A 26,494-nucleotide genomic window follows, 5' to 3' on the forward strand; every position below is an offset into this window, starting at 1 on the left:
TTTAAATACAATACACAATCACTAGAATAACTAGCACATGTTACACAAAAGGTTTTCTTTTATTTTTTTGGAACTCTTTCACAAGATCTGAGTAAAGGATTCCCACAAAGGTAAGTTTAGTAATAAACTTAACAATATAACTTTGCTTTATGACAACAGTATAATCAGCAAGCTTTATTTGTTGTAAACCAGTGTTTAATCCACAAACTACTTACTAGATTAACAATTTATTTCCTTAATAACCAAGAAGGTCTATATCTGGATATCTTCCAGATCACAACTGGAACCCTGTGTTAAATATACTATGCTAGTATTTCTGTAACCTCCGGATAGTTACTTTTACCTTATTTAAACTACTGGGACTTAAATTAGCCCATTAACTTAATGTGTGGATGATGTCACAATTTAGTATTCAACACCCAACACCTAACCTTCGCTCCCCCTTTTCTGGTGATCTTCACCAGTGTTAATACACTAAGGCCTTTCTCACACGTATTACTGGGAACAGTATTCTTCACCTTTCCACTATGAGCATAACTTATAACAGACAACAGTCACATAACATTATAACAATGGTAATGGGGTATGTTTACGTTGGTGCACATACTTTAGATGGTTCCTGACGTCCACTGCAGATATTACATTAAATGATGATCCTGTTCTATGATGCCAATGGTACACTGCTGTCTTCTACAGTTTTAAATAGCTGCCCGTGTTATACTGCTTCTTTGTAAATATATATGCATATATATGAAACTTAATATTGTTAATAATTTTATATCACTTTCTGAATTGATACCTCCAGGGCTAGTGGTTGCTCCTCACATGCGGATGACACATATGTTCAAAGTTTGGATGTTGTATACAGATTATACAGCAGAAGTATGTGGCTAGCTTGCTGTCAGAACTTAGTAGGTATGGATAATGCAGGCTGGGTTTATTGTGTGGTGATTACTTCAGCCAAAACTTTTTAAATAAATCTTACCTGGATTTCTGCCAAATAGTCAGGATTTTAGAGTAGCTGTTATCTGACCTCTTATGAAATGGAGTTTTACTGGTGCTTATACAGTGTATAGAACAGTCATTGTCTATGGGGATATCTCTCTATAGTGCTGTGCCCCGGTCAGCACTGGTAGGCTGGTATTGGGCTACTCCTCTATAGTGCTGTGTCCCTGTCAGCACTGGTAGGCTGGTATTGGGCTACTCCTCTATAGTGCTGTGCCCCGGTCAGCACTGGTAGGCTGGTATTGGGCTACCTCTCTATAGTGCTGTGTCCCTGTCAGCACTGGTAGGCTGGTATTGGGCTACTCCTCTATAGTGCTGTGTCCCTGTCAGCACTGGTAGGCTGGTATTGGGCTACTCCTCTATAGTGCTGTGTCCCTGTCAGCACTGGTAGGCTGGTATTGGGCTACCTCTCTATAGTGCTGTGTCCCTGTCAGCACTGGTAGGCTGGTATTGGGCTACTCCTCTATAGTGCTGTGTCCCTGTCAGCACTGGTAGGCTGGTATTGGGCTACCTCTCTATAGTGCTGTGTCCCTGTCAGCACTGGTAGGCTGGTATTGGGCTACCTCTCTATAGTGCTGTGTCCCTGTCAGCACTGGTAGGCTGGTATTGGGCTACCTCTCTATAGTGCTGTGTCCCTGTCAGCACTGGTAGGCTGGTATTGGGCTACCTCTCTATAGTGCTGTGCCCCTGTCAGCACTGGTAGGCTGGTATTGGGCTACCTCTCTATAGTGCTGTGTCCCTGTCAGCACTGGTAGGCTGGTATTGGGCTACCTCTCTATAGTGCTGTGTCCCTGTCAGCACTGGTAGGCTGGTATTGGGCTACCTCTCTATAGTGCTGTGCCCCTGTCAGCACTGGTAGGCTGGTTTTCTGTCTCACTTTAGGTGGCTGGAGTTATGTGGGGTTGATCCTACTGTTTTGAATGCTATTCCAAGCCTGGATTTCAAAAATATTTAATATAAAAGTCCCTGTTAATAAGCTTGTGGGCTGCCCAATGATATGTAGTACAGATGCCTTGCTGAGGTAAAATTTGATGTGGATCAGGGCAGTAATAATATAAGTGTGACTGGTAGCAGGTTTTTATTGGCAATGTCTCCCTCAAATGTGGCTGCAGGCCTCACACTGCAGGTGCCTCCTCTATGTTCCACTATTACAGTACCTCAGACTTATGCTCACACTCTGGCAGCCATTTTAGCATGTTCCTCGTATTCTGCTCCTGGGAGGGTCACCAGCCCTCTCCCTCACATATATCTGTGACATCTGCTGGTGTCACCAGTGCTGGAGCCTGTCCCCTCACTCAGGCTATTACCTCTCCCTTTCCCCTCATCATATGTAGGGGAGCCAGCCAGTCTCTCCCTCTCCAGTCAATTACCTCACCCCAACTGTCCTCCTGCTTGCCCTACAGCTGTATATAGTGCCTTCTCAGTTGCCATGGCAACCTCCCTTCAAATCAACCAATACTGGTAGCATTTACATTAACCCCTTCATTGCTGACAAAAGTACAAATGACAATGGGGGTTACATTTTCCCTACAGAAATATATCCATAGATCCTTTTATGCACAAGCCACTTTAAGATAAATTACTATATACTGTATATAATATAAATATATTACATAAAATGCAGGTAACCATACTCAGATGAAAGGAGGGGTTACAACCAGGATAATGCTGACATTGCCCAGCACCTTATATACACACATACTTACACACGCATAAATATATTATACCTGATGCTACAGTAAGTTGACTGTACAACTGTTTCCAAAGCACAACCTGTATGTTCTGCAAGTAAACCTGAGCTGTACGTATGTTAAGCGCAACTTCACTTGCGACTGAAGATGCTTAACTGGGCTGTAATGGGGTATTCTGATGTAGAAAACTAAGTGGGAGCTTGTTGCTGCAACGGCAGGCAGGGCTGCCATCAGGGGGGACTGCGGGGACTCCAGTCCCGGGCCCGGAGAGACAGGGGGCCCGGGTAGCAGAGCTGCAGAGGTGTGGAAAGCAGTGATGTGTGGTACCGCACGTCACTGGTGGAATGCACTGGCAGCCAGAGAAGAAAAGAGTCTCAGTGGCATTTAAAACATGGAGCCGGCTGCTGGCCAAAATAGCTCGTTCCGCGATCTGTGATTGGCTCGCAGCCGGCTCCATGTTTTAAATGCCACAGAAACTCTTCTTCTCCTCTTCTCTGGCTGCCGCTGCATTCCACCAGTGATGTGCGTTACAGTCCAGGGGAGTTGCTGTGGTGTATAACTCCTCCCAGCAGTTCCCAAGTCTTTGAGTGACTCACTGCAGTCCTCTCCCCCATGGCTGTGGACGGTAGGTGAAGGACAGCCAGGTGATGTCTGCTGCACTCAGCAGAGTTTGGGTTCTCTTGTAGGGAGGTGGAACCTAATTTCTGTAATAAATATATATATATATATATATATATATTAGGGGTGAGCGGGTTCGGATTTCTGAAATCCGAACCCCCCCGAGCCCCCCCGATCCGAGGCAGATACGAGTCAGGCTCGACTTTTCCCGCCTGACTCGGATTCTGAAATCGCGGCAAAACGTCATCATCCCGCCTTCCGAGTCTCGCGGGTTTTGGATCCTATATAAGGTACCCGCGTCGGCGCCATTTTCTCACTCGGCTGTGGACAGTGAAGAGGGAGGCTGGGAGTTAGGGCTGGCTGGGCTGTGTAGTGTAGTGTAGTGTAGTGCAGAGTAGTGTTGTGCTGTGCTGTGCTGCGCTGTGCTGCTGTTGTCCATAGGGGCTGTGTCCACTACTTCAAAGTCCATAGGGGCTGGCTGTGTTGTGCTGTGCTGCTGTTGTTAATAGGGGCTGTGTCCACTACTTCAAAGTCCATAGGGGCTGGCTGGACTGTGTTGTGCAGTCAGTTGTCCATAGGGGCTGTGTCCACTCCAAAGTCCTGTGCAGTGTCCCAGTCCTAAAGGGGTGCTGTAGTGTTGTCCAGGGGGTGCCCTGTCCATCAGGGGTGCTCCCCCTAAGTGCTAAAAAAAATATTTTTTTCTGTGTTTGTGAATTGTGTGCGCAGTAGCCGCACGTGCATCAACAAAGTAGTGCCAAGCGTGTGCCTGTGTCATAAGTAAAGGACCGGCTGGCTTGACCGTTAAAGGGTGCTGTAACCCCCAAAGTACACTCCAAACCAAATAACAAAATATTTTCTGTGTTTGTGAATTGTGTGCACAGTAGCCGCACGTGCATCAACAAAGTAGTGCCAAGCGTGCGCCTGTGTCATAAGTAAAGGGCTGGCTGGCTTGACCGTTAAAGGGTGCTGTAACCCCCAAAGAACACTCCAGTCCAAACCAAATAAAAAAATATTTTCTGTGTTTGTGAATTGTGTGCGCAGTAGCCGCACGTGCATCAACAAAGTAGTGCCAAGCGTGCGCCTGTGTCATAAGTAAAGGGCCGGCTGGCTTGACCGTTAAAGGGTGCTGTAACCCCCAAAGAACACTCCAGTCCAAACCAAATAAAAAAATATTTTCTGTGTTTGTGAATTGTGTGCGCAGTAGCCGCACGTGCATCAACAAAGTAGTGCCAAGCGTGCGCCTGTGTCATAAGTAAAGGGCCGGCTGGCTTGACCGTTAAAGGGTGCTGTAACCCCCAAAGTACACTCCAGTCCAAACCAAATAAAAAAATATTTTCTGTGTTTGTGAATTGTGTGCGCAGTAGCCGCATGTGCATCAACAAAGTAGTGCCAAGCGTGCGCCTGTGTCATAAGTAAAGGGCCGGCTGGCTTAACCGTTAAAGGGTGCTGTAACCCCCAAAGTACACTCCAAACCAAATAAAAAAATATTTTCTGTGTTTGTGAATTGTGTGCGCAGTAGCCGCACATGCATCAACAAAGTAGTGCCAAGCGTGCGCCTGTGTCATAAGTCAAGGGCCGGTTTGGACATCTGGTCCGGACTGAAGGACGTGCCAACAATTTCTGACAAGTCTACTGTCACTGCATATGATACTGTCCTCAAAGCAGCAGCGACAAGCGTGCGTCTGTCTGTTAAAGGGTGGTGTAACCCTCAAAGTGCGCTCCACAAACAATAAAAAAATTCTTTTTTTTTCTGTCTTTGTGAAATGTGTGGGCTGTAGCCGCACCTGCATCCTTAAAGCAGCAGCGACAAGCGTGCATCTGTCTGTTAAAGGATTACATCGGTGACAGCATCCAAGTAGGCATGTCAGACAGTCCGTACCTGTACTGGCAGGAAAAAGAAGTAATTTGGAGGTCCCTGTACAAACTGGCTCTATTTTATCTGAGTTGCCCCCCCTCCAGTGTGTACTCCAAAAGAGTGTTTAGTGCAGCCGGGAACCTTGTCAGCGAAAGGCGTAGGAGGTTGCTTCCACAAAATGTGGAGAAGATGATGTTCATAAAATGAATTATCAACTCTTCCAGGAAGACCAGCCTCCAGAACGTACAGAGGGACCTGTGGTTGTGGATTCCAGCAGGGACTAATTAATACTCTGTGAGGATGAGGATGTACACAACACTGAAGAGGGTGAGGAATCGGTGGATGAGGAGGATGAGGACGACATCTTGCCTCCGTAGAGCCAGTTTGTGCAGGGACAGATTAATTGCCAGCTTGTTTTGTGGGGGCCCAAACGAACCAATCATTTCAGCCACAGTCGTGTGGCAGACCCTGGCGCTGAAATGATTGGTTTGTTAAAGTGTGCATGTCCTGTTTATATGTAGAAATATGTATATTATAAGGGCACAGCCCTTATATTGAGGCTGCATCTAAAATAACGGATTTCTCCATAGAGAATTCCGGAGGGGGGGGGGGTCAGGGTGTTCAAGGGGCTACACCTCAAAAGCTTTTAGAGGTCCAGATCTGAAATTTGGTATGGCCTGTTCGAACCGTCACTGAGTGCTGCATGCCAAATTTCAGGGCAGAAACAAAAAATGAGGACATGGGAGTAATCTAAAGCTCCAACTGTCACTTTTTCCTGACATTCTCAATTAGGAGCACTTTTCTGCTGTAGTCTATGGGGTTTTTTTTGGAAGGTATAACTCAGGGTAGGGGTGGAATTTAGACTTGGGGTTTGTTTTATTAGGTAGCTATTGTGCCAGGGTACATGCTTTTGGGGTTCAGGTAAATTAGAAAGTTATAGTTTTTAAACTATTACCTCAAGAATGCGCCATTGTAGGACTTTTCAACTTGTTGCGCAGCCTCAGTAGGTTAGCAGCTCCACCATTTTGTGAGTGACAGCAATCTCATTCTGTGAGATTGCTGAATCTGCAGTTAACCACAGGGTGTGATGGCATACCATATCTGTATTGCGCAAAGAACATATCCATTAATAATCATAATTTCATTGCTTTTTGTAGTTTGAGTGGCAGAAAATCAATAGGTTTTGTGAATTTTCAGATCATGTCTAAGCAGCCTTAATGGGACATGTGTGTGTGTGTGTGTGTGTGTATATATATATATATATATATATATATATAAATATGTAAAGTGTGTATATATAAAACATCTTGTGCCTAGATATATGGAGTTAAAAACATGCAAATAGAAATGTCAGCAGAGCAAGTTATATAACCATACTTACGAACAAATTATCTGTGCCTCCAATAGGTCCAGCCCTCCGTCCCCCTGCCTCGAAATAGCTCCATCCACATCCACAGCTCCGCACACCTCTTCTGCCGTAATAACCCAGGTCATTGCCAGGTCTACCCGGGTTGCAGCTCAGTGGAAAAGAGCCGTTGAAAAAGAATCTGGGCCCAGTGACCCGGGAATCTGACCGCGGTCGCTACCAAGGCCGCACCTGTGAAAGACCAGGTAATGGTACAGTGTAAACAGATCCAGCCGGATCATGATGACCGGGTCATGCCTCAAATAAACCGATTGGATGCCTTCAGTATCACTTGGAGATGACATTATCTCCAAGCGTCCACTGTAACGTCGGAAGAACCGGTGTGAATGACTGGACTTGGGAATAACAAAGCTAGAGCCGCAAGTGTAATAGGGCTAAAATCCAGCTCCGACCCGTGCTCAGTCTGTGGTCAATGTCCTGGGTTGGAGTTGGGTTTATATTGGAAAAGGGGTATTATATATAATTTGCACCACATATTGGACCTCATTCAGAGTCGGTCGAAGCGGCAGCATGGTCGTATGCCACCGATGTTCGCTAAACTGCGCATGCGTAAAGTTCGCAATGCGCGTGCGCAAACTAGCCGCTACGATCAGAAATTTCTCTCTTTGAACACAGCCAGATCGGCAGGGGAAGTTGCTTGAAAACGGGGGAGTGGAGATCCGAACGCAGGAGTACCTAATTATGCGAACGGCATTTTATGGGAGTGCATAATTAACAAAGTAGTGTCATGGCAAACGTGACATGGGAGGTTTTTACACTGACATGGTCGTAGAGCTTAAGAGAGGGTATGGTCAACCTTAAGCTCTACGACCAGTTCCGATGGTTCCCGATGGTCTCGATTAATCCTTATATGCCCAGAGATGACGTGTAATGCGTATGAGAAGGGGGCGTATTTTTTTGTCTTCCGGCTGCTTCCTCCCCTTGGTCGGCCAGCTGCCGATCCGATCTTAGGGATGCAACATGCGAGTGCATCATTTGCATATCCGGCCCCTTTTCCCGTACGACCGTGTGGCCGCTTCGACCGACTCTGAATGAGGTCCCTTGTGTGAACTGATGATGATGACTACCAAACCAAGCATAAGGACAGAGGGAGGGTATACCGCATTAATGTATATAACTGCAGGTGGGGTGAAGATCACATTTATAGCCATGCCCGCAATGCAGGAGCAATTATGGCCACCTTGCGTTCAGCTCTTTATTCTCCCTATTCTTCCTATTATCTCAACTCATGGATCTATTCACTATGCCTTGGAGACAGATAAAGTGGAGAGAGAAATACCAACCAATCAGCTCTTAACTATCATTTTTCAAACACAGCCTGTAAAGTGACAGTTAGGAGCTGATAGGTCGGTACTTTCTCTCTCTCCAATTTATCTCTCTCCAAGGCTTAGTGAATAGACCTCCAATTTACACCACCACTGTCTCAGTTAAACATTTATTTTGACTCTTCTCTTTACCATTCCCTTTCCCGGCTACGTGTCAGAATTCTCTCCTTTGTTTTCTTGTCTCTCTTCATTTTTAATTTCCTCTACATCTTCCACAATTTTATGCAATGTTTTTCTCTTTTCCATAGTCTGTGCTGAAGTTTCATTCCACCTTGTACCTTTCAGTATGTGTCTCCCTCCCAATTCATATTCCCCTCTCTTTCCCTTTCATTCCATCTTAGCATCTCCCCCCTCTCCTTGCCTGCCCAATCCACCCGAAGACACATTGCAGCCTCTTTACATCAAACAGAGCTGTAAAAAATTACATCTCAGTTCCTATTAAACATAAAGATAGACAGATGGGGAGGGAGGTGAGGAGGAATGAGAGAGACAGAGAGGGGACACTCAGCATTGATTTGAGAGAAATCTGGAGTAATTTCCCACAGGTCGAGGAGCCCTATAAATCTTTAACAGGCTGTGTGAGTGTGTAGAGTAGGAACATCTGTGGGGGGAAGCACAGCAAGAGAAATAAGCCAAAGCTGTAACAATAACGAACACCCAGGAGTGTGCATTAACCCGCTGAAATCTGACAGTTATTGGCAGAAGGATTTCGCAAGCTCTTTGTTGAGACACAGAATATAAGATACGTTGAAAGTTCTATCCCTGTTAGCTTGGGAGCTTTGTAAAAAGTGAAATTTGTTTGGGAGCAGATGTCTGTAAGTCCTGTTAGTGTACCAGGGGATCTGGAATGTGGTACCTATCCCTATCATATGATAATTTCTGTCTGGGTCTGCTTTAAGTATCTGGATCTGATGTCCCATGGCACAGATTTACTTTTACATATCATAGACATACCCTCATACAGAGGAAATAATAACAATAGGATAGTCTTTACACATTTTTATGTATGCTCTTATAGATTTTGTGTAAAGCAGGGGTGGATTTAGGGGTTAGGGATCCCCTAGGCATAACAGTAACAGCAATCCTTTCAGTCCAATTCTATTATTTTCATTGTTTGAATTATAAACTCTCATTTTGGCGACTGGTAGTTTAGTATAATGTAACCTAATAATAAAACAAGCCATGAGCTATGACATTTTTTTTTTATTATTTATACATATTTACTAAGTAGGACAAGTTATGGAGCACGCTGCCCATATCCTACCTGTTCACAATGCACTCAAGATGGTGTACAGTGCGTTAGAGTGGAAATATTTTGTAGTTACTGGTAATTTCGGACTGACAGTAAGGAAACATGCCTCCATGTGCTGCACCTCAACAAGTGCTGCCCCTAGGCACGTGTCTCACATGGGTTGGGTACAGGATGTCAGTGCTCGGGATCCCGGCGGTCAGAATCCCGACACCAGCATCCTGACAGGGTACGTATCGGTCAGTATCCTAACCCTCCCCCTCTCCCTTACCCCTAAACCTTCCACCCTGCTGCCTAAACCTAACCTCCCCGCTAGTACCTAAACTTAACCTCCCCCTCTGTACACCCTAAACCTAACCCTACACCCTTAGTGCCTAACCCTCCCTCTAGTGCCTATCCCCTAACCCCAGTACTTACTGTCGGGATGCAGGTGGTCGGGATGCCGCTGCCAGGATTCTGAGATGCATTGTCGGACTGGAGCATAACGTGCCCACAGGGGGAATGAAGTGGTAGGAGCCCATGATTAAGCATTGAGTTCATCCACCAGAGGGTGTGTGGCCAGCCACTACAGACACTTGCTAACCAATCTTGGTGTAGTTTCTATAGAATGGAACCAAGCCCCCATGTTGATCAGTGCTCCTGTTCCACCAGGTAAATGGCATCGCTCTAATAGAGTAAAAATCTATCATTTGAAGTCTTGAACTTGACACGTAGAAGTGAGTGATGGGCCCACTGGCAGTGAGGCCCACGAGGGATTTCCCCTGTACCCCTGTGGGTCAGTCCAACCCTGCTGACAGGTGTCAGGATTCCGGCGCTGGCATTCTAAGTGCAGGCATCCTGACTATCAGTATTATGACCGCATCCCATCTCACATGACTAATGGGAAATGCTCAACTGATGTACAGATACAGTACAAGCATAGGGCAGCATAGTACATAAGGACTTCAATAGAAGTGCTTACAATTTAGGCAATAGTTTTTCAATGTATTTTTGTAATCACAAACATTTTAGAGTTCATATTTATTAAGTGTTGGATAGTTTTATCATTTTTTATCATAACAATAAGATAAGATATAAATATCTCCTGAATGTATTAAGAATCACATGCTGGGACAGTGGCTTCCATAGGAGCCCATCCCTATGATGTGTTAGAAGTGAAGTGAGCACTAATGTGGTCACTTTGCTTTTCCTTCGGTACAGCGTCGCTCCATTGTGCATGCATGGTCTGTTGACCACACATGTGCGAGGGGCAATTGACGGGGAGAAATCCTGCAGATCCCTCTCAAGGTAACGCTTATGGAGTGTAGCCTATAGGCTACAATGGCTAATGCTACACATTCCAGAGCTTGGAAAATTTGCCAGTTAAGCAGCCCCCAAAGAAACCTTTTGCAGTCAAAAACTGGATGGTACTTAATGCTTGAGTGTTGCCCCAAAAATTGTGTTTTTGGGGGATATCCCAAAAATATTTGTTGATGCATGGGCCCCTTCATGTTAAAAGCTTGTAGATGTTAGAGGTAAAGAAAATGCAGACACTCTGGGTAGTATTAAGAGACACCATGGGATACTGATGCAAAATGGTGCATAGGGAGTCAAGTTTCTGTTGCCCATAGCAACCAGATTCCATTAATCTGCTGTTTAGAAAATGAAAGAAAACCTGATTACTTGCTAAGGGCAAAATCTATTTTTTTATTTGTATAATTATTTTTTGCAAATGCCCCCCTTAAAGTCGTTATGAATATGTATAAGCAGGGCTGTAACTAGGTTAGTGCGACCTGTGCCATGGCACAGGGCACCGCAGGACAGGGGGCACTGTTTGGGCCTGTCAATTTTCTGTTTATTATCATTCTCACTTGTAGCTTCCTCTTATTTTATCCCCAGCATCTCCTGGCCTCCCCTATCTCCTTCCTGGCCCTTCCCCATAAGGCCATGCCCCTTTTTCGGGTGCTGTATGTCCCTATTTGAAAAATAGGGGGGGCGCCAATGCTCTTTCTGGCACAGGGCATCAAAAAGTCTAGTGCCCCATAGTCTGTAAATTAAACTCAAATAACCCTTTGGGTATTACAGGTGCCTATGCAGAAAGGATTGTATGCCCATTCGCAGAGTGTATCGTGCATGTTTTTGCATTGTGCATGCCCCAGAACTGAGTGTACGCAAGTATGGGTGTTGCAAAATCATACACATTTCAGTATTTGGTTGTAATAGGGCGTTCTCACGCAGGCAAAGTTCAGAAAAGGCATATCAACAGAACTGTGGGCCTGATTCAGAGCCGGACGCTCTTTGAGAGCGTTCACTCTGAATCAGGACGTCCCTGTTATTTTTTAAAGACGGCCTCCTGGCCGCTCACTAAGCTGTGGGTGACCACCCACAGCTTTAGCAAGAGGCCAGGTGATGGTCGCAATGGTCACGACCATCGCGACCATCGGGGCTTGCGACGAGACCCTTGTGGTAGGGTCTCGTTCCTGCAAGCCCCAGTGAGCTTTCGGCTCTAATAGAGCCGGAAGCTCACCCAGTGACATCACTCGTGATGTCAGTGGGGCCGCCCCCAAACGGCAGGCGTTCCTTCGGGAACGCCTCCATTTAGCCAGCCACCCCCCCTGCCTGCCTCCAAAACAGGGCAAGCTGTCAATCATAATCAACAGCTGCCCCGCTTTGGTGCGAGACCCGTAGCGACGGAGCACCAGTCGCTGGCCGGGTCTCACGCATGCGCATGCCAGAGCCAACTCTGGCGTGCACATGCGCAGTGGGGGACCATCGACCCGCTTGCGAGCACTGTGCGCTCACGAGCGGGTCTGAATCAGGCCCTGTGTGCCATGTACATTCGGGCAGAGCATAAACACATCTGTATTCAGATGTATTCTTAGCACCTAGTATAGTGCTGGTCAGGGGAGATACTAGGTATTTGAAGGCTCCATAGATTCAATTTGTAAGCGCCCCTATGTACCACCCAATGGTGAAAAATTTATATAACACATGTAACTTTGAAAATGGGCCCCACCTCAGCTCTGGGCCCCATAGCAGCTGAACCCCTTGCACCTATGGTAGTTATGCCCATGGTGTTGGTGCAAGCTGATGATGACAAGAAGGATAGGTATGAAAACAAATGTATGGATAGGATTAGTCTGAGATAAGCACCACTCTGCATACAAATGACTATATGTATTTAGATCTGTGCATGCAGTGCAGGAGCATCTACAGCCAAACTACTCTACATCAGTTCCTCAATGTTTAATTAATAAACAATCCATCTTGTCCATAATAAACTGATGCCACATTACCCAAAGCATAAACGTTAATAGTTTGTAATTAATGCATAGTAAATGCTAAAGTGGTTTACGATAAGCTTATGTACTTTATAAATCAATTATCTGTGAGTTTATATGTCAATCTTTGTATCCTTATGGAATAGAATTGTAAAGCTAGAACTATGAGAATGTTTTCAGTCTCCCCCTTTAAATCTCGTGAGAATAATCACATTAAGAAAACTTAATCTCAAGTTATGTAACTTTGCAATTTTTTATATAATCTCAGGCAATTAATAGACAAAGGAAGGGACAACTTTTGGTGTTCTCGATTTTTGATGAGCATTTATTGTGCATAGTCGCCTAAAATCTACAAAATAGGCTACTTGTCACCCAACCCTATTAAGATCAGATGACCTCACTCAGGCAATCACAGATTTTTGTGATTTATAGAATAGAGGTGGTGCTCGTCCCTGAGTAACTTGAGTAGGCTAACTTCACCACTCTTAGGGATTCCCTCTCACCATCAGTAACCACCTGTTACTGACTCAACCCACTGCGCAGTGGGCAGGTTACTAGATGCCACCAGCAGACACGTACATCGGCAGCTGGAACGGATTGTTCCACTCAGGCTCCTTTCATGGACCTGGAACCACCTCCTCTAGGCTCTTACCGCTGGCACCTGGAACTGCCTACTTCTGTATATATGTGGACATGCTGCTGCAACAGTTCTTGGGTAGTGTCTGCTAATTCCCACCCCTCACTCTGGACTTGCCTGCACTGGATAGCTGGCAGAGACAGCTTGGAGACACTGGGGTCAATCCAGAAAAGCTGGAGAATGGAATAGCATTTTGTACTATTCTGGTGGTCACAGGATACAAACAGATGCAGGCATCTTAAGGCAAGATGTTTATTGCTTAACATCTTTAAAAATACAAGTCCCCCTGCTTAAGGTGCTTGGGGCAATCACAGCATACAGATATCACAAAAGTACAATTCTTGATGTTCAGAGGATATACACATTCAGAGCTTGCAAGCCCTCTTTTTATCTGGTTCAAACACACAATACCCAAGAGGGTAAACCCACCCTGGTCCCCTTATCCAAACAAGCTAAGTGCATGCACTGTGCATGCACACATGTAACATTGTCCCTAATGGACAGTGGGGAGTGGTCACTCTGCTGTGCCTATGGCCACCTGGACAGGTAAACACACCCTAGTGCTGTCAATTCTGGAGGGAGAGTAGCTTCCTTCAAAACTTACTTCCAGGATTCTTCTGGGGGACCTTATCACCTTCTCTGGTTGAAGTTAGGCTCCAGAAGCTGGATGACAAGATGCATAGGCAGCTATCTCCTGGCCACTGTGAGCTCCTTGGAGCTCCAGCAAAACAATCAGCTGGTTGTGCTAGACAGCTCCTCCTGTATCGTCTCATGCCACTCTGATGTAGGAAGTTGCCTGTGAGGACATTCTGGTTCCCTGGGAGGAGGGATGGGGAAACCAGCAGCCACGAGAAGGTTTCACATCCCAACTAGACCATCAGAGAAGAGGCAAGTGCAATTTAGGTAATATACATTCAACCTATCACTTTTAAATACATTTAAGCATATTGTGATATATATAAATACTTCATGACTACACCAGGCTTTACACACCCAGGCTTAGAGAAAAATCTATTTTAAAATATATATTTGTTACATTCCCTATTTCCATCCACAAGCCCCAGTGCCTAGCACTGGAGCTTAACTCTTGCAGTGATGGGAGGGTGCCACAAGCTACTCTCCTGGTCCGCAGCATAGGAGCTCCCGATCCTGCAGCCAGTATCTGGCACAGAGATCAGGTCCTGTCCTGCTGCTGAGCGCCACAGCGTTCGTTCTTCATTCAGTGTTGTGGTGCACCTGGTCCATGCCTCCATGTAGCACGAGGGGTTAAACTACCAAAGTGACTCCCCTCAGTGCCGGAACTTTAACCATAAGCTATGACACAGCTACTGCAGGGGCACACACATAACTCAATACATAGTGCCTGGTACTGATAATCAATTTGAAATTCACTCCAAAGGTTCCTTATAAAAATTGCGGCAAGCACATGTTAGCCACGATGGGGGTGTGTGTGTGGGGGGGGACAGGTAGCCTGCAAAGGGACTGGAACCTGGTCACACCATTAAACTCTATTACTGAGATCAATCAGAAGAAATGTGCGTGAGGCGATTACATTGTGGTATTAAGTTTTTTGAGGAGATTATTATAATGTAGGGAAGGGATGTAGTAGGTCTCAATCCCGACGATGGAATTCTGAAAAGGGATTTAAGATAGGCGTTGAAATACCAACGCCTATCTTAATCCTGACGCTGGAATCCTGGAGGACGCCAGCCCGAACGAAGGTAAGCCGGAGCGCCCTTAGTGTTAGCTGTGGGGTGGAGGGGGGGGGGTTAGGTTTAGGTAAGTTAGCAGGGTTAGCATTTGGTTTGGGGGGGGGTTAGGGTTAGGCACCACTAGGGTGGAGGGTTAGGGTCAGGCACCACTGGGGGAAGGTTAGGGTTAGGCACTAAGGGGGGAGGGTTAGGTTTAGGCAAGAAGGGGGGAGACTTACGTTTAGGCACTAACGGGGAGGGTTAGGTTGCGTGGTGGGGAGGGTTAGGATTAGGCTACAATAAGGGAGGGTTAGGGGGAGAAGGGGGAGTGTAAGTATACTTACCCGACACCTGTCTGGACACCAGCCATCGGGATGCCGTTGTCGGTATTGTAACAGGAGGCATCCCAACAGAGTCGGCATTACATTATGTAAGGCAGGTTGAAATTGCTTGTGTTGCAGAACACTGTAAAGCTTCAGGATGAGCCAGTGGAAAATATTGGACCAGACAATTGTCTCATGGGTAAAATGTGTTATGTTGATGTGTCTGTACTGACTATTTTTTATCAATAACTCTGTATGGTCTAAGAGTTTACACTTTTGAAAATGTACATTTTTGTATATACATGCCTTTGTCCGTGTACAAATTCTATCTCTAATTGTGTTTGTTTCTTTCCAGAGTCACCCACTCACTAGTTGAAATGCGCATTGCTAATGACTTCTTGTCACCATACTGGCAAAGAGGGGGGAGGGGCTGAACTGAGAGCTTTCATTAAATATTAACGAAAATCATATAGGAGTTTGTCTTATCCTTTCCAAATGCACAAAGATAAAGTTTAAAAATTTGTCTACCTATTATACACATATATACAACTATACTGTATGCTTAGTGTTCCTATACTATCTACAGCATGCATATTGTTTTAGTAAATCATTGGCTTTCCTCATGCAGTATAAGACAGGGTTTAGCAATTCGTGTGCCGAGAATTTAGTGAGCCACTAATCATGTGCTTGCACTATGTAGACGTGTGCCTGTGATATCCTGAGATAAAATTGTAGTTTAAGGCGTTCATTACACGCATCCTCAGTGAGTGTAATACAAAAGGTGCCAGGTTCTGTATTTATAAGTTTGGACTGATCATTTAAATGTTATTTATGTTTTGTTTTTCAACTTTTCTAACATGGACCAAAGGTGCAAATTTGCCCAAAGCCATAGCAACCAAACATTTGATTTCCAAGTAGAATAGAACAGATAAAGGCTGAATGCTGATTTACTATTACTATATGGTTTTATGGAAATTGCACCTTTGAACACCATGTACAGTATGTAAATAACCGGATACTGTATGTTCCATATCACCATGTAGTGTAAAGGTGTGAATTTTGACATTACAATTGCACACCCTTTGGTGTGCCTGTTGGGACTATTCAAAGTGCTCTCTCACTATCAGCACCACTGCAGCTATTATATACTTCATCTGAGAAAAAAAAAAAAAGCTCAATAATTGTTTTATAAGGACTGGATTGCACCTCCCATGACTATTTTGCAATATTCAGCAATCCTCTTGTGTGTTTCCCATACAGCAAATCAAAAAGTGAACACCCCATGGAGAATTGTGGAACGTCTATATTGGCTGGCACTAAATAGGGTGACAAATAATCCCAAACTTTCCCATCTTTGTCCACCACTTTCTCTAGTATATTCTTTAAAGTTTTGATAAACCCCTCCACTAAAATATCAGTCTGAGGGCCTAATTCAGACCCGGTTGCTAGATGTGGATGCTCACTCCCAGCGTATGCAAATTCAGCTAAGTGACGTCAAGGCAGGCGATCTCACGGCAAGGCATAAGCAGGCCCACTATGTCTTGGCGAGCGATCGCTTTGTGTATGCAGACGCCCGCCAGCCTGTCTTAAGACGCCCACTTGCGCACGTCATCTCCAGGAAGTGTATGCAACCATCGGTACATCGGGGTCCATCGGAACTGACCGCAGCGCTTGCGGTTGACTGTATCCTACCACAAGCACTGCGAGCACTTCAGTGTATAATTCAACCAGGTGATGTGTACTATGACGCTGCCTGTTAATTATGCACGCCTCTGAAACGGCATTAAGATGCTCAGGCACGCCTGCGGTCACAACTCCACTCCCCCGTTTTCAGTCGCCTGCCCCTGTTACCACCCACAAACGGCCTCTCCTATCACTCATTCCACTTTGCAGGGTGAGCGAGCGCATCCTGATCGCTCGTGCTAGTTCGCGCACGCGCACTGCGATGTACACGCATGGCCACATTAGCAAACATCGCCAGCAAAGAGCGATCGCTTGCCAGTGACTGGGTCTGAATCAGGCCCTGAGGGTGATACAAAAAAGGTCCTTACCTTAGTAACCTAAAACAGGCGGCACAACTCTTTCATGATTTTTTACCTAAATGGGGTACCCTGAACAGTCAGGATTTCCTTAGCTATTCCCACTCTGCTAAAGACATGCACTAGTTCCCTAGCAATTGTCTTTGTGGATGTATTATGCAATGGTATTGCTTTCAGGTATCTGGTAAGCTCCACTGGGGCAGGGACTGATGCGAATGGGCAAATATTCTCTGTTAACCATTGCAGAATATATGTGCGCTACAGTATATCTATATAATAAGAAAGCGTGTCCATCTGTTTTGTCCTTTATGCATGGCCACAGTTTTGGACCTAACTCCACCAAGTTTGGCATGGTGTTGTAGTTTGACCAGGAATAAGTTTTTGCCTAGGATTGAAGTTCATCAGGGCCAAACACTGTCACACAATCTTTGAAAATGAGGACACTCTTAAATTACACAGGTTCCAGGGCTGGCTCCAGAGAAAATTGGCAGTCTGCCAAAAACCTGTGGGAATGCAAAAAAAGTATCCTTTTAACCTCCGTCTGAGCAAACTTGATGACTCTTGCAAGTTCATATTAAATCCAGAGCCTCTGTGTTTGCATGCAAGAGCGTAACAAGAACTTTGTGGGCCATATAGCAAGATTTTTTTTCCCAACGGTAAAAACACATTCATTTGCCCCCACAAAGAGCCCATTTATGTTATGCCACACAGACCCCATTCAGGTTATGCCACACAGAGTCCATTCAGGTTATACCACATAGTAGTACACCTTATACACATTATACCAAGCAGTGCTAGTGCCCCTTATACATTATGCCACACAGTAATGCACCTTACACTACACAACAGTGCCCCTTACACATTATACCACATTATACCCTTTACAGATTATGCCACATAGTAGTAGTGCCCCATATAGTACATTATTCCACACTATAGTAGTGCCCCTTACACATCATGCCCCCAGCTTCTCACCTCCCTGTGTCCCTCCAGCAGCCCCTTGCCTCCCCCTGTGTGCCATCAGCAGCCAGCAGTGTGGATTTGGGGCCAGACTGTCAGCTGGCTGTGGCAGACCGGGACAGACAGCGCTGGCACAATTTCAATCTGGCACTGGTTGCGGGCCAAAAAGAGCTCATGGACCAGCAGCCAAACAGCAGCTGCCACTGCTGATTGGCTGCTGGTCTGTGAGCTGTGATTGCCTCATAACTGGCTTTGCTTTCTCCCCATGACTGCTGACACCAAATCAACAGCGTTAACACCTGGGCACCCCTTGACGAACCTGACTGGACCGGCCCACCTTGTGTGCATGACTGGGTGCAGGGGGAGTGGCAGGCCACAGAGGCAGCTCAGGCACCATCGCAGCCACACCCCTTGCACCCACGGTAGATAGCAAACAGCATTGTAGAAAATAGTGGGGTCCTTTTCAGGATCAATGGAATAGGGTTATTAGCGAGCACAATGTGAACAAATAAAGGCTGCAGGTGTACTTCAGGGTCCAGTCTACAACCCGAGCAACACTGGGTATCCCAGCTAGTCTATATAATAAGTGAGAAAGCGCATCTGTCTGTCTGTCTGTCTGTTGGGGGGACACTCTTAAATTACACAGGTTCCAGGGCTGGCTCCAGAGAAAATAGGCAGTCTGCCAAAAACCTGTGTGAAAGCTACAAAAGTATCATTTTAACCTCATAGTTGCGCCCTATTTACTAGAGTCTGCATTTAAAATGCAGTTGTAGTGTGATATTTCTGACTAAATTAGCATTGCGCATTGCGGTTTTAGGAAATATCACAGGGATTCATCAAAAATCCCTTGCAGGGACAAAACTTGCGATAAAGCTCTGTCTCTGCGAATCCTGTCCACACACCTCTCCCTGTATTTTTTGGAAAATACATGGGCCGCTACCGACTATCGCACCCCTTCCCCGCTTAGCTTACACTTACCTCTGGTGATCGGTGTTCCAGTGATGTCCTCTGGGACTCCGGTCAGTTGGTCTCCCGGCTCCTGCACTATGAATCTGGTCAGCTGTTTTATGCAGCAGCTGACCAGGGTCACAGTGCAGGAGCCTGGGGACCTGCTGACCGGAACCCCAGTGGACATCACCGGAGCAATCAGTCCCTGGAATATGTTGGTTTTTATTACTATTTTCTTAGCAGCGATAAAATTGCGGCCCATCCCAAACAGAGCCCATCCATGTTATGCCACACAGAGCCCATTCAAGTTATGCCACACATTAGTACCACTTATACACATGCCACACAACAGTAGTGCCCCTTAAACATTATGCCACACAGTAATGCCCCTTAAACTACACAGTAATGTCCCTTATACATTATACCACACAGTAATGCATTTACAGATTATGCCACATAGTAGTAGTGCCCCATAGAACACATTATTCCACACAATGGTAGTGCCCCTTATACATTATGCCACTCAGTAATGTACCTTATAACATTATGCCACACAGTAATGCCCCTTACACATTATGCCCCCTCCAGCAACTCACCAACCCTTGTCCCTCCAGCAGCCTCTCGCTTCCCATCAGCAGCTAGCAGGTGTGGATTTGGGGCCAGGCCACCAGCTAATTACAGCTGGTGGCAGCGGAAGACATGGACAGACAGCATCAGCGCAATTTGAATCTGGTGCCGGTCACGAGCCAATCAGAGCTCATGGACCGGCAGCCAATCAAGAGTCGCCACTGCTGATTGGTTGCCGGTCCATGAGCTCTGATTGTCTCATGACCGGCGACGCATTCTTCCATGTCTGCCTACTAGTGCACCAGCTGTAATCTGACTGGACCATCCCACCTTGTGTGCGTGACTGGGTGCAGGGGGAGCAGTGGGCCACAGAGGCAGCTCATGCACCATGGCACCCCTTGCATCCACGGTAGTTACGCCACTGTTTTCATTCATCAATGGAATGGGGCTATAGTCAAGGACAATAAAAATAAATAAAGGCTGCAAGTGTCCTTCAGGGTCCAGTCTTCAACCCGGGCAATGCCAGATATCCCAGCAAGTATAAAGTAACTCAGGGCAGGAAGCATAGTAGTCAGGTACGTCTTTATGGACTCCTGGCAAGAAAGACTGCTGCAAAATTATCTCATATACTTTATCTACCGTTAAATGTCCTGCAGTTATGTGATCATGAGCCAGGTCCAACATCTATTAATTGTTCCCTCTGTTCCCTCTGTTCTCTCTTTTTGCACATTTGATAAAAGTCTTGATGTACTGCCATGTTAGGGTAACCTACTATCAGCCTCTACTGGGTTTCCATCAACCACTTTTACATTCTCTCTAGACTTTACCCGAGTAGGGTCTATTAACTGTTCTGAGGAAAACATATATATTCTTTGTTCAAGACCAGGCATACACTCATCAGGTTAAACAACATTTTCTACATCAGTAGGAGGTACATCATTCTGAGCTTAACTGCTGCTCTCGTCATTATCTGACTCCCTAATCATGCTTGGAAAAGGGAACACTTCAGAGTCTGGAAACATTTCAACTACCACTGTATCAGTAACATTAACAAACGGATCTGTAATAAATTGGGTTTTCCTTGTAGCTTCCAGAAGTGGGAAAAATCTCCCCCCACTATAGCATCATACATCAAAGTAGGAACTAATCCTACAGTGACTACAGTGGGACCACACTGTGGGCCTGATTCAGAGCCGGACGCTCTGACAGAGCGCTCGCTCTGAATCAGGGCCGGCCCTCTGGTTTTTCAGAATGGCCTCCTGGCCGCTCGCATAGCTGTGGGTGACCACCCACAGCTATAGCAAGCGGCCATGATGATGGACGCGATGGTCAAGACCATCGCGACCATCGGGCTTGCGATGAGACCCTTGTGGTAGGGTCTCGTTGCTGCAAGCCCAAGAGTACTTTCGGCTCAAACAGAGCCGAAAGCACTCCCACTGACATCACTTGTGATGTCAGTGGGGCCGGCCCCAAACGGTAGGCGTTCCCATGGGAATGCCTCTGTCTGGGCAGCCACGCCCCAGCCCGCCCACCAATGGGGGCGTGCTGTCACTGAACATCGACAGCACTCCCCCTTTGGTACGAGACCCGGAGCGACGGTTTGCCCGTCTCTATCCGGGTCTCGGGCATACGCACAACGGAGCCGGCTCTGTCATTCGCATGCGCACTGTTCTACAATCGACCTGCTTGCGAGCGCATAGGGCTCCCGAGCGGGTCTGAATCAGGCCCTGTGTTTCTATGTTCACTTCAGCATTGTTATGATACAGAGTATCTCCATCTATACAACAGGTTACACCAACGGTTTTTCCCTGATATTTTGAGAGGTTCACCAACTCTGCTTTTACAAGAGTTATCAGGTTAAAATAATCTAACAGAGGGCCTGATTCAGACCCGGTCGCTCTGACAGAGCACTCGCTCTGGATCAGGGCTGTTTTTTTTATTTTTAGAACGGCCTCCTGGCCGCTCGCATAGCTGTGGTTGACCACCTACAGCTACAGCGAGCGGCCATGATGATGGTCGTGATGGTCTTGACCATTGCGACCATCAGGCTTGTGATGAGACCCTTGTGGTAGGGTCTCATGGCCACAAGCCCCAGAGAGATTTCAGCTCTAACAGAGCCGAAATCTCTCCAATGACATCACTCGTGATGTCAGTGGGGCCGCCCCCAAACAACAGGCATTCTCATGGGAATGCCTCCATTTGGGCAGCCACCCCCCCGGCCTGCCCACCAAAGGGGGCGAGCTGTCACTCACATCGACAGCTCGCCCCCTTTGTTGCGAGACCCGGAGTGACGGAGTGTCTGTCGCTAGCCGGGTTTTGCACATGCGCACAACGGAGCCGGCTCCGTCGTGCGCATGCGCTGTGGGCCACCATCGACCCGGTTGCGAGCGCTCAGCGCTTGCAAACGGGTCTGAATCATGCCCACAGCCTCTACCTGTTTGCCTTCTACAGTGATTATACACATTTGCTTATCTGGCTCAGCCAGTTGGACTGCAGTGCAAGATAGTTGAGCAAAAAGAGATACTCTACAATTCACATAAGCAGTATCACATTGCATTGGTTCAGAGGTAAGTGGACATTTAACAGCAGCGTATCCCTAGCCATCATACAGTGCTGTAGCTAGTGCTCCTGGTGCAGGCCACGCCCTGTCCACATGACGCCACATGAAGGGGGCATGGCCTACACCCAGTGCCGATAGTGGGTGATTACAGCAGTGCCCGGAGCATCATCTTTAAGGGCAGGGCCAGTGCAAGGTTTCTCGGCACCCTAGGCAAAACCTCAGCCTACTGAAACCACCACCACCAATACCCACTTTCCAGCCCCTCAGGTGAGGAGAAGAAGGTGAGGTGTAGAAGTTCTACAGCTGCCACCCAGATTTATGTCTCTCAGAGACATCCATAATATTGTGATAGGCAGAGTCTGTGGTGTCCCCAGATTCCGGCGCCCTAGGTAGCTGCCTAAAGCTGCCTAATGGAAGAGCCTGCCCTGTGTAAGAGCAATGCTGTAAGGGCAGCATTGAGACCGTCTGCGGCGGCGCTGCCCACAGAGCGCTGTACTCTGGGTCTGATTCAGACCTGGACGATAAGAAGCTTTCGCTCGTAGCTTCCGATGGTTCGCATTGTTCGCATGCGTATGCATCGCAGTGCACGTGCACAAACCACTGCGAAAGATCGGGAAATGTTCGCTTGCCCAGCATAGACAGCCCAGTTTAATGAGTGACAGAAGAGGCCATTTATTGGTGGTAACAGGGGTTGGCCACTAGAAACGGGGGAGTGGAGGTGCGAACACAGGCGTGCCAGAGCGTCTTAACGCCGTTTCAGAGGTGTGCATAATTAATAGGCAGCGTCATAGTACACGTCACCTGCCTGGTTTTACACTGAAGTGCTCACAGTGCTGGCGGTAGGGTAAAGTCAACCTCAAGTGCTACGAATGCTCCCGATGGTACCTGATGTACAGATGGTTGCATACACTTCCTGGAGATGACATGCGCAAGTGGGCGTCTTAAGACATGCTGGTGGGAGTCTGCATAAACAAAGTGAACGCACGCCAAGACATAGTGGGTGTGTTTATGCCTTGCCGTGCGATTGCCTGCCTTGCTGGGTGTGTTCCAAATTGAGCAGAATGGCTGAGTGAACTGAGACGCCGGAGCCGAGTTTTGTGTGTATGGGGTTGCAGAAGCAGGCAGCGACACATCTTGTAAATGATTGCAACATGCTAGCATTTGTGGCGGCACCCCCATTACTCAGATGGATGCGCAGTTTATAATCGCTCAACTGTGAAAACTTTGTCATAGCGTACTTCTCTGAATCAGGCCCTATATGGGTCAGGCTCTGCAACAGTAGTTTATGCATCAAATTTACACCAGGAGAAAACAACAGCAAATACATTATCTTTACACAAGGAGTATCAAAATAACTGATATATCGCTTGGCATTGTTAGCTGGAGATGCTAAAGCCACTTACCTGATTTGTTCACAATGTAATACTTGTGACAAAAACACTGTCAAATTTGTCAAGAGGAGATATATATGCCCCAGGTTTTTAGCTTCTGTCTGGTAGACAGAAGCTAATTAGCAGCCTTGATGCCAAAACATATGTGAGAAGCTGATAAAGGGCATAAACAGCTGGGGGGTGGGACCAGCTATTTAAAGTCACGGTTATTGTAATTTTACTGTGGGGGGACATGGCTACACATGATCATGGCCCCACCCCAGCTGTTCAAAACTGCATTTTCTGTATTTTACAGTAGGGAGTGAGGCTAGGATGATGTGTTTCAATGCAAATCAAGTTATCTGACTTCCTGACCATGGGCACTGATAGACTGGCTTACTTTGTCGGTAGGCCGGAGAGCCCCCCGAATTTGGGACTCTGCCAGATCTTCTGGGAGCATTGGCAAGTATGGGCTGAAACAGTAGGCTGCCTACAAAGCTTGGAACAAATGACATCACTGTGGCACTGCTTGACTAATAATAATGAAAAATTACATAGTATTGAGCTATTGATTTCTAGTTCTCAAGAACATTAATGTAATTCTGGCCGCAAAATGGCTGTTTACTGACATGTCGTCTGTCTACTGTATGTACTGTACCATAGTCTTGTGATACTATTAAGACAGCTTACAGAGCTTACTAGCCAGTATTCAGCTCATGTTTATCAGCTTTGTTTTTGTATAAGTCCAGTTAATAGATTTGAGATATGATAAACCACCCACAATGTGAAAGCTTACTGACATGACATATATACAGCAGATGAATGCTTTTCATCATGACATGACAACTTATGTCTCTCATTGCATTCTACAACTCTTGGCTCAATCAGTATTCTGCAGATCTTGGCTATGGTAAAAATTAGTTTCAGGTGAGAGAAGAAGAGGTACTTTAGGATTGGGGTTGAGGTACTACAGTATATGGCTGCAGGCAGAGGATAGTTTGTGGCACTGTTGAGAATAGGGATTCAGTTAGGCTATATGGACTGTATACTAAATTATAGGGTAGTAGAACACTTGTCTTTTGAGTGGTTCTCTTGACTGGAGATAAATGGCAGACAAGCAATTTTCCCACGACAAGTGTTGGAGTTTTTTTTAAACAAGAGAAATCATAATGATTGGCATTGGTTGTTTATACACCTATTTTATTACTAGGCAACTGGAATTTCAAGTCTAAAGTATGTATTATGGCAAGACAAAGCTCTCTTGTGATCTTTATAAAAGCAGCCTATAAGCATACTGTATCAATCTTAATGCATCTTCCAAAACCATTGATAAGTAAATAATATATCTGGAATAATGCTTTATATAATAAAAAATTGATTTTAATAACATATTTATAGAATCATCACACATACCTGGCACAAAACTCCCCTGGACGGCCTCTTTATATGCCCACCACTCTTCATAAGTCTTGGCTGGGCTGAACTGTGCTGAAGGTACACAGAGACAGAATTAGTGCAGTGATACTATGTAGATGATAAAATAAGGCAGCAACACTATAAGTTATAAGTCTTTCTAATGCAAAAGTACTGCGAAAATAAATACTGACTAATATCTGACATGTCTATAGTAACAATGGCAACATGGTTATAATGTCTACATGGTCATCATGTAATTGGCAACAGTCAGTATGCCAACATAGCATTTTTACAGTGTCTCTAAGCCCTAACCAAAGCCTAACCCAATGCCTAAATTTAAACACTGACATGTACTTTCAACATTGTCATTGTCGATATTCACAATGTCGACATAATGACCATATCAACAATGTCAACATAATGACCATATCACCAGTATGTTCATGTTGATATTGTCAACATTTTTCACTTTCAACATTTTCACCATGTCTACATTCTGGCACCAACATAATGACTACATGCCATTTTAAATGTCTCCAGGTTAGAGACACAACAGTAAAGAAATATATTACAAGTTACAACATAAAAGTAAGAATTATATATAGAATACCATAAGAAGCTATTTTGTATCTTCCCAGGGATCAAGGAGCAATGTTTCCAAAATAAAACATCATTGAACACTTTACTTTGTTTAATTTAGTCCAACCAATTAGAACATCTTTGAGGTGAAAGAACTAAGCCAAGCAATGTAGGGCAGCATACAGAGTAATTGCACCTTTCTGACCACTGCTATAGTAGTAACTGTGCAAACAGATACTAATATATATTTAGTGTCTTTGGCCAGCCACAGGTCAGGTATACACAGGTAGGTTATATAATGTGCCTTTAGTATCTAGCTGTACACTGTCTTGTCTTAGTTATCTTTGGTAAATATATTCCACTGTGATATTCTTTTGCCATTGTGCACATTTCATGACATATGTTATCCAAGTCTCATACTCATAGTGTGAAATATAACAATATATTTCATAACTACGCATACACTTTATGTACTCAAAAACATTTACCCTTACAACTCTATTAGTATACTGTTGTTGTCAATTTGCACTTCGCAAATTATATATATATATTGGAAGCAAGTAATATATATATTGGAAGCAAGTAATAAGGAGAGTGCACTCGTGATTAAAAGATAAAACAGTAACTTTACTGACATCTATTTACGTACATCAAAGTTAAAAACAAGCGGTATCACCACCAACGGATCCTCCGGAACTCAACAGTGTGGTAAGTCGATCTCCGGACACCGATCATCCAAAACTAGACCCGGTTCTGGCACACCGGTTGACGCCACTCCGTCTGTGTCACTAGCCACGCCCTACGCGTTTCTTCAGTATGACTTCGTCAGGGGGTGTGGCTTAATCCCTACTACCATACTTTATATACCCACTCATGAATTACTATTGGATAATTAGATAAAACACATTGTTTCAATGATTATACAATTCCTCTGTTTAACTCATTAAGAGAGGTTTTATCTATAGATCCGAACAT

The 26,494-nt window shown here is 45.5% G+C and overlaps 1 protein-coding gene across 1 annotated transcript in view; it reads right to left on the reverse strand.

Annotated features, from left to right (window-relative positions):
- Positions 1 to 26,494, reverse strand: part of CA11 (carbonic anhydrase 11 (inactive)) — a 371,774-nt gene that overhangs the window by 174,626 nt on the left and 170,654 nt on the right. Inside the window, exon 2 of the mRNA XM_088444469.1 lies at positions 24,938 to 25,012. Coding sequence (XP_088300595.1) covers positions 24,938 to 25,012 — 75 coding nt within the window. The remainder of the gene's footprint in view (positions 1 to 24,937; positions 25,013 to 26,494) is intronic.

This window comes from Taudactylus pleione, unplaced genomic scaffold (assembly GCF_031769625.1).
Source record: "Taudactylus pleione unplaced genomic scaffold, aTauple2 ptg000366l, whole genome shotgun sequence".
In the NCBI taxonomy this organism is placed as follows: domain Eukaryota; kingdom Metazoa; phylum Chordata; class Amphibia; order Anura; family Myobatrachidae; genus Taudactylus; species Taudactylus pleione.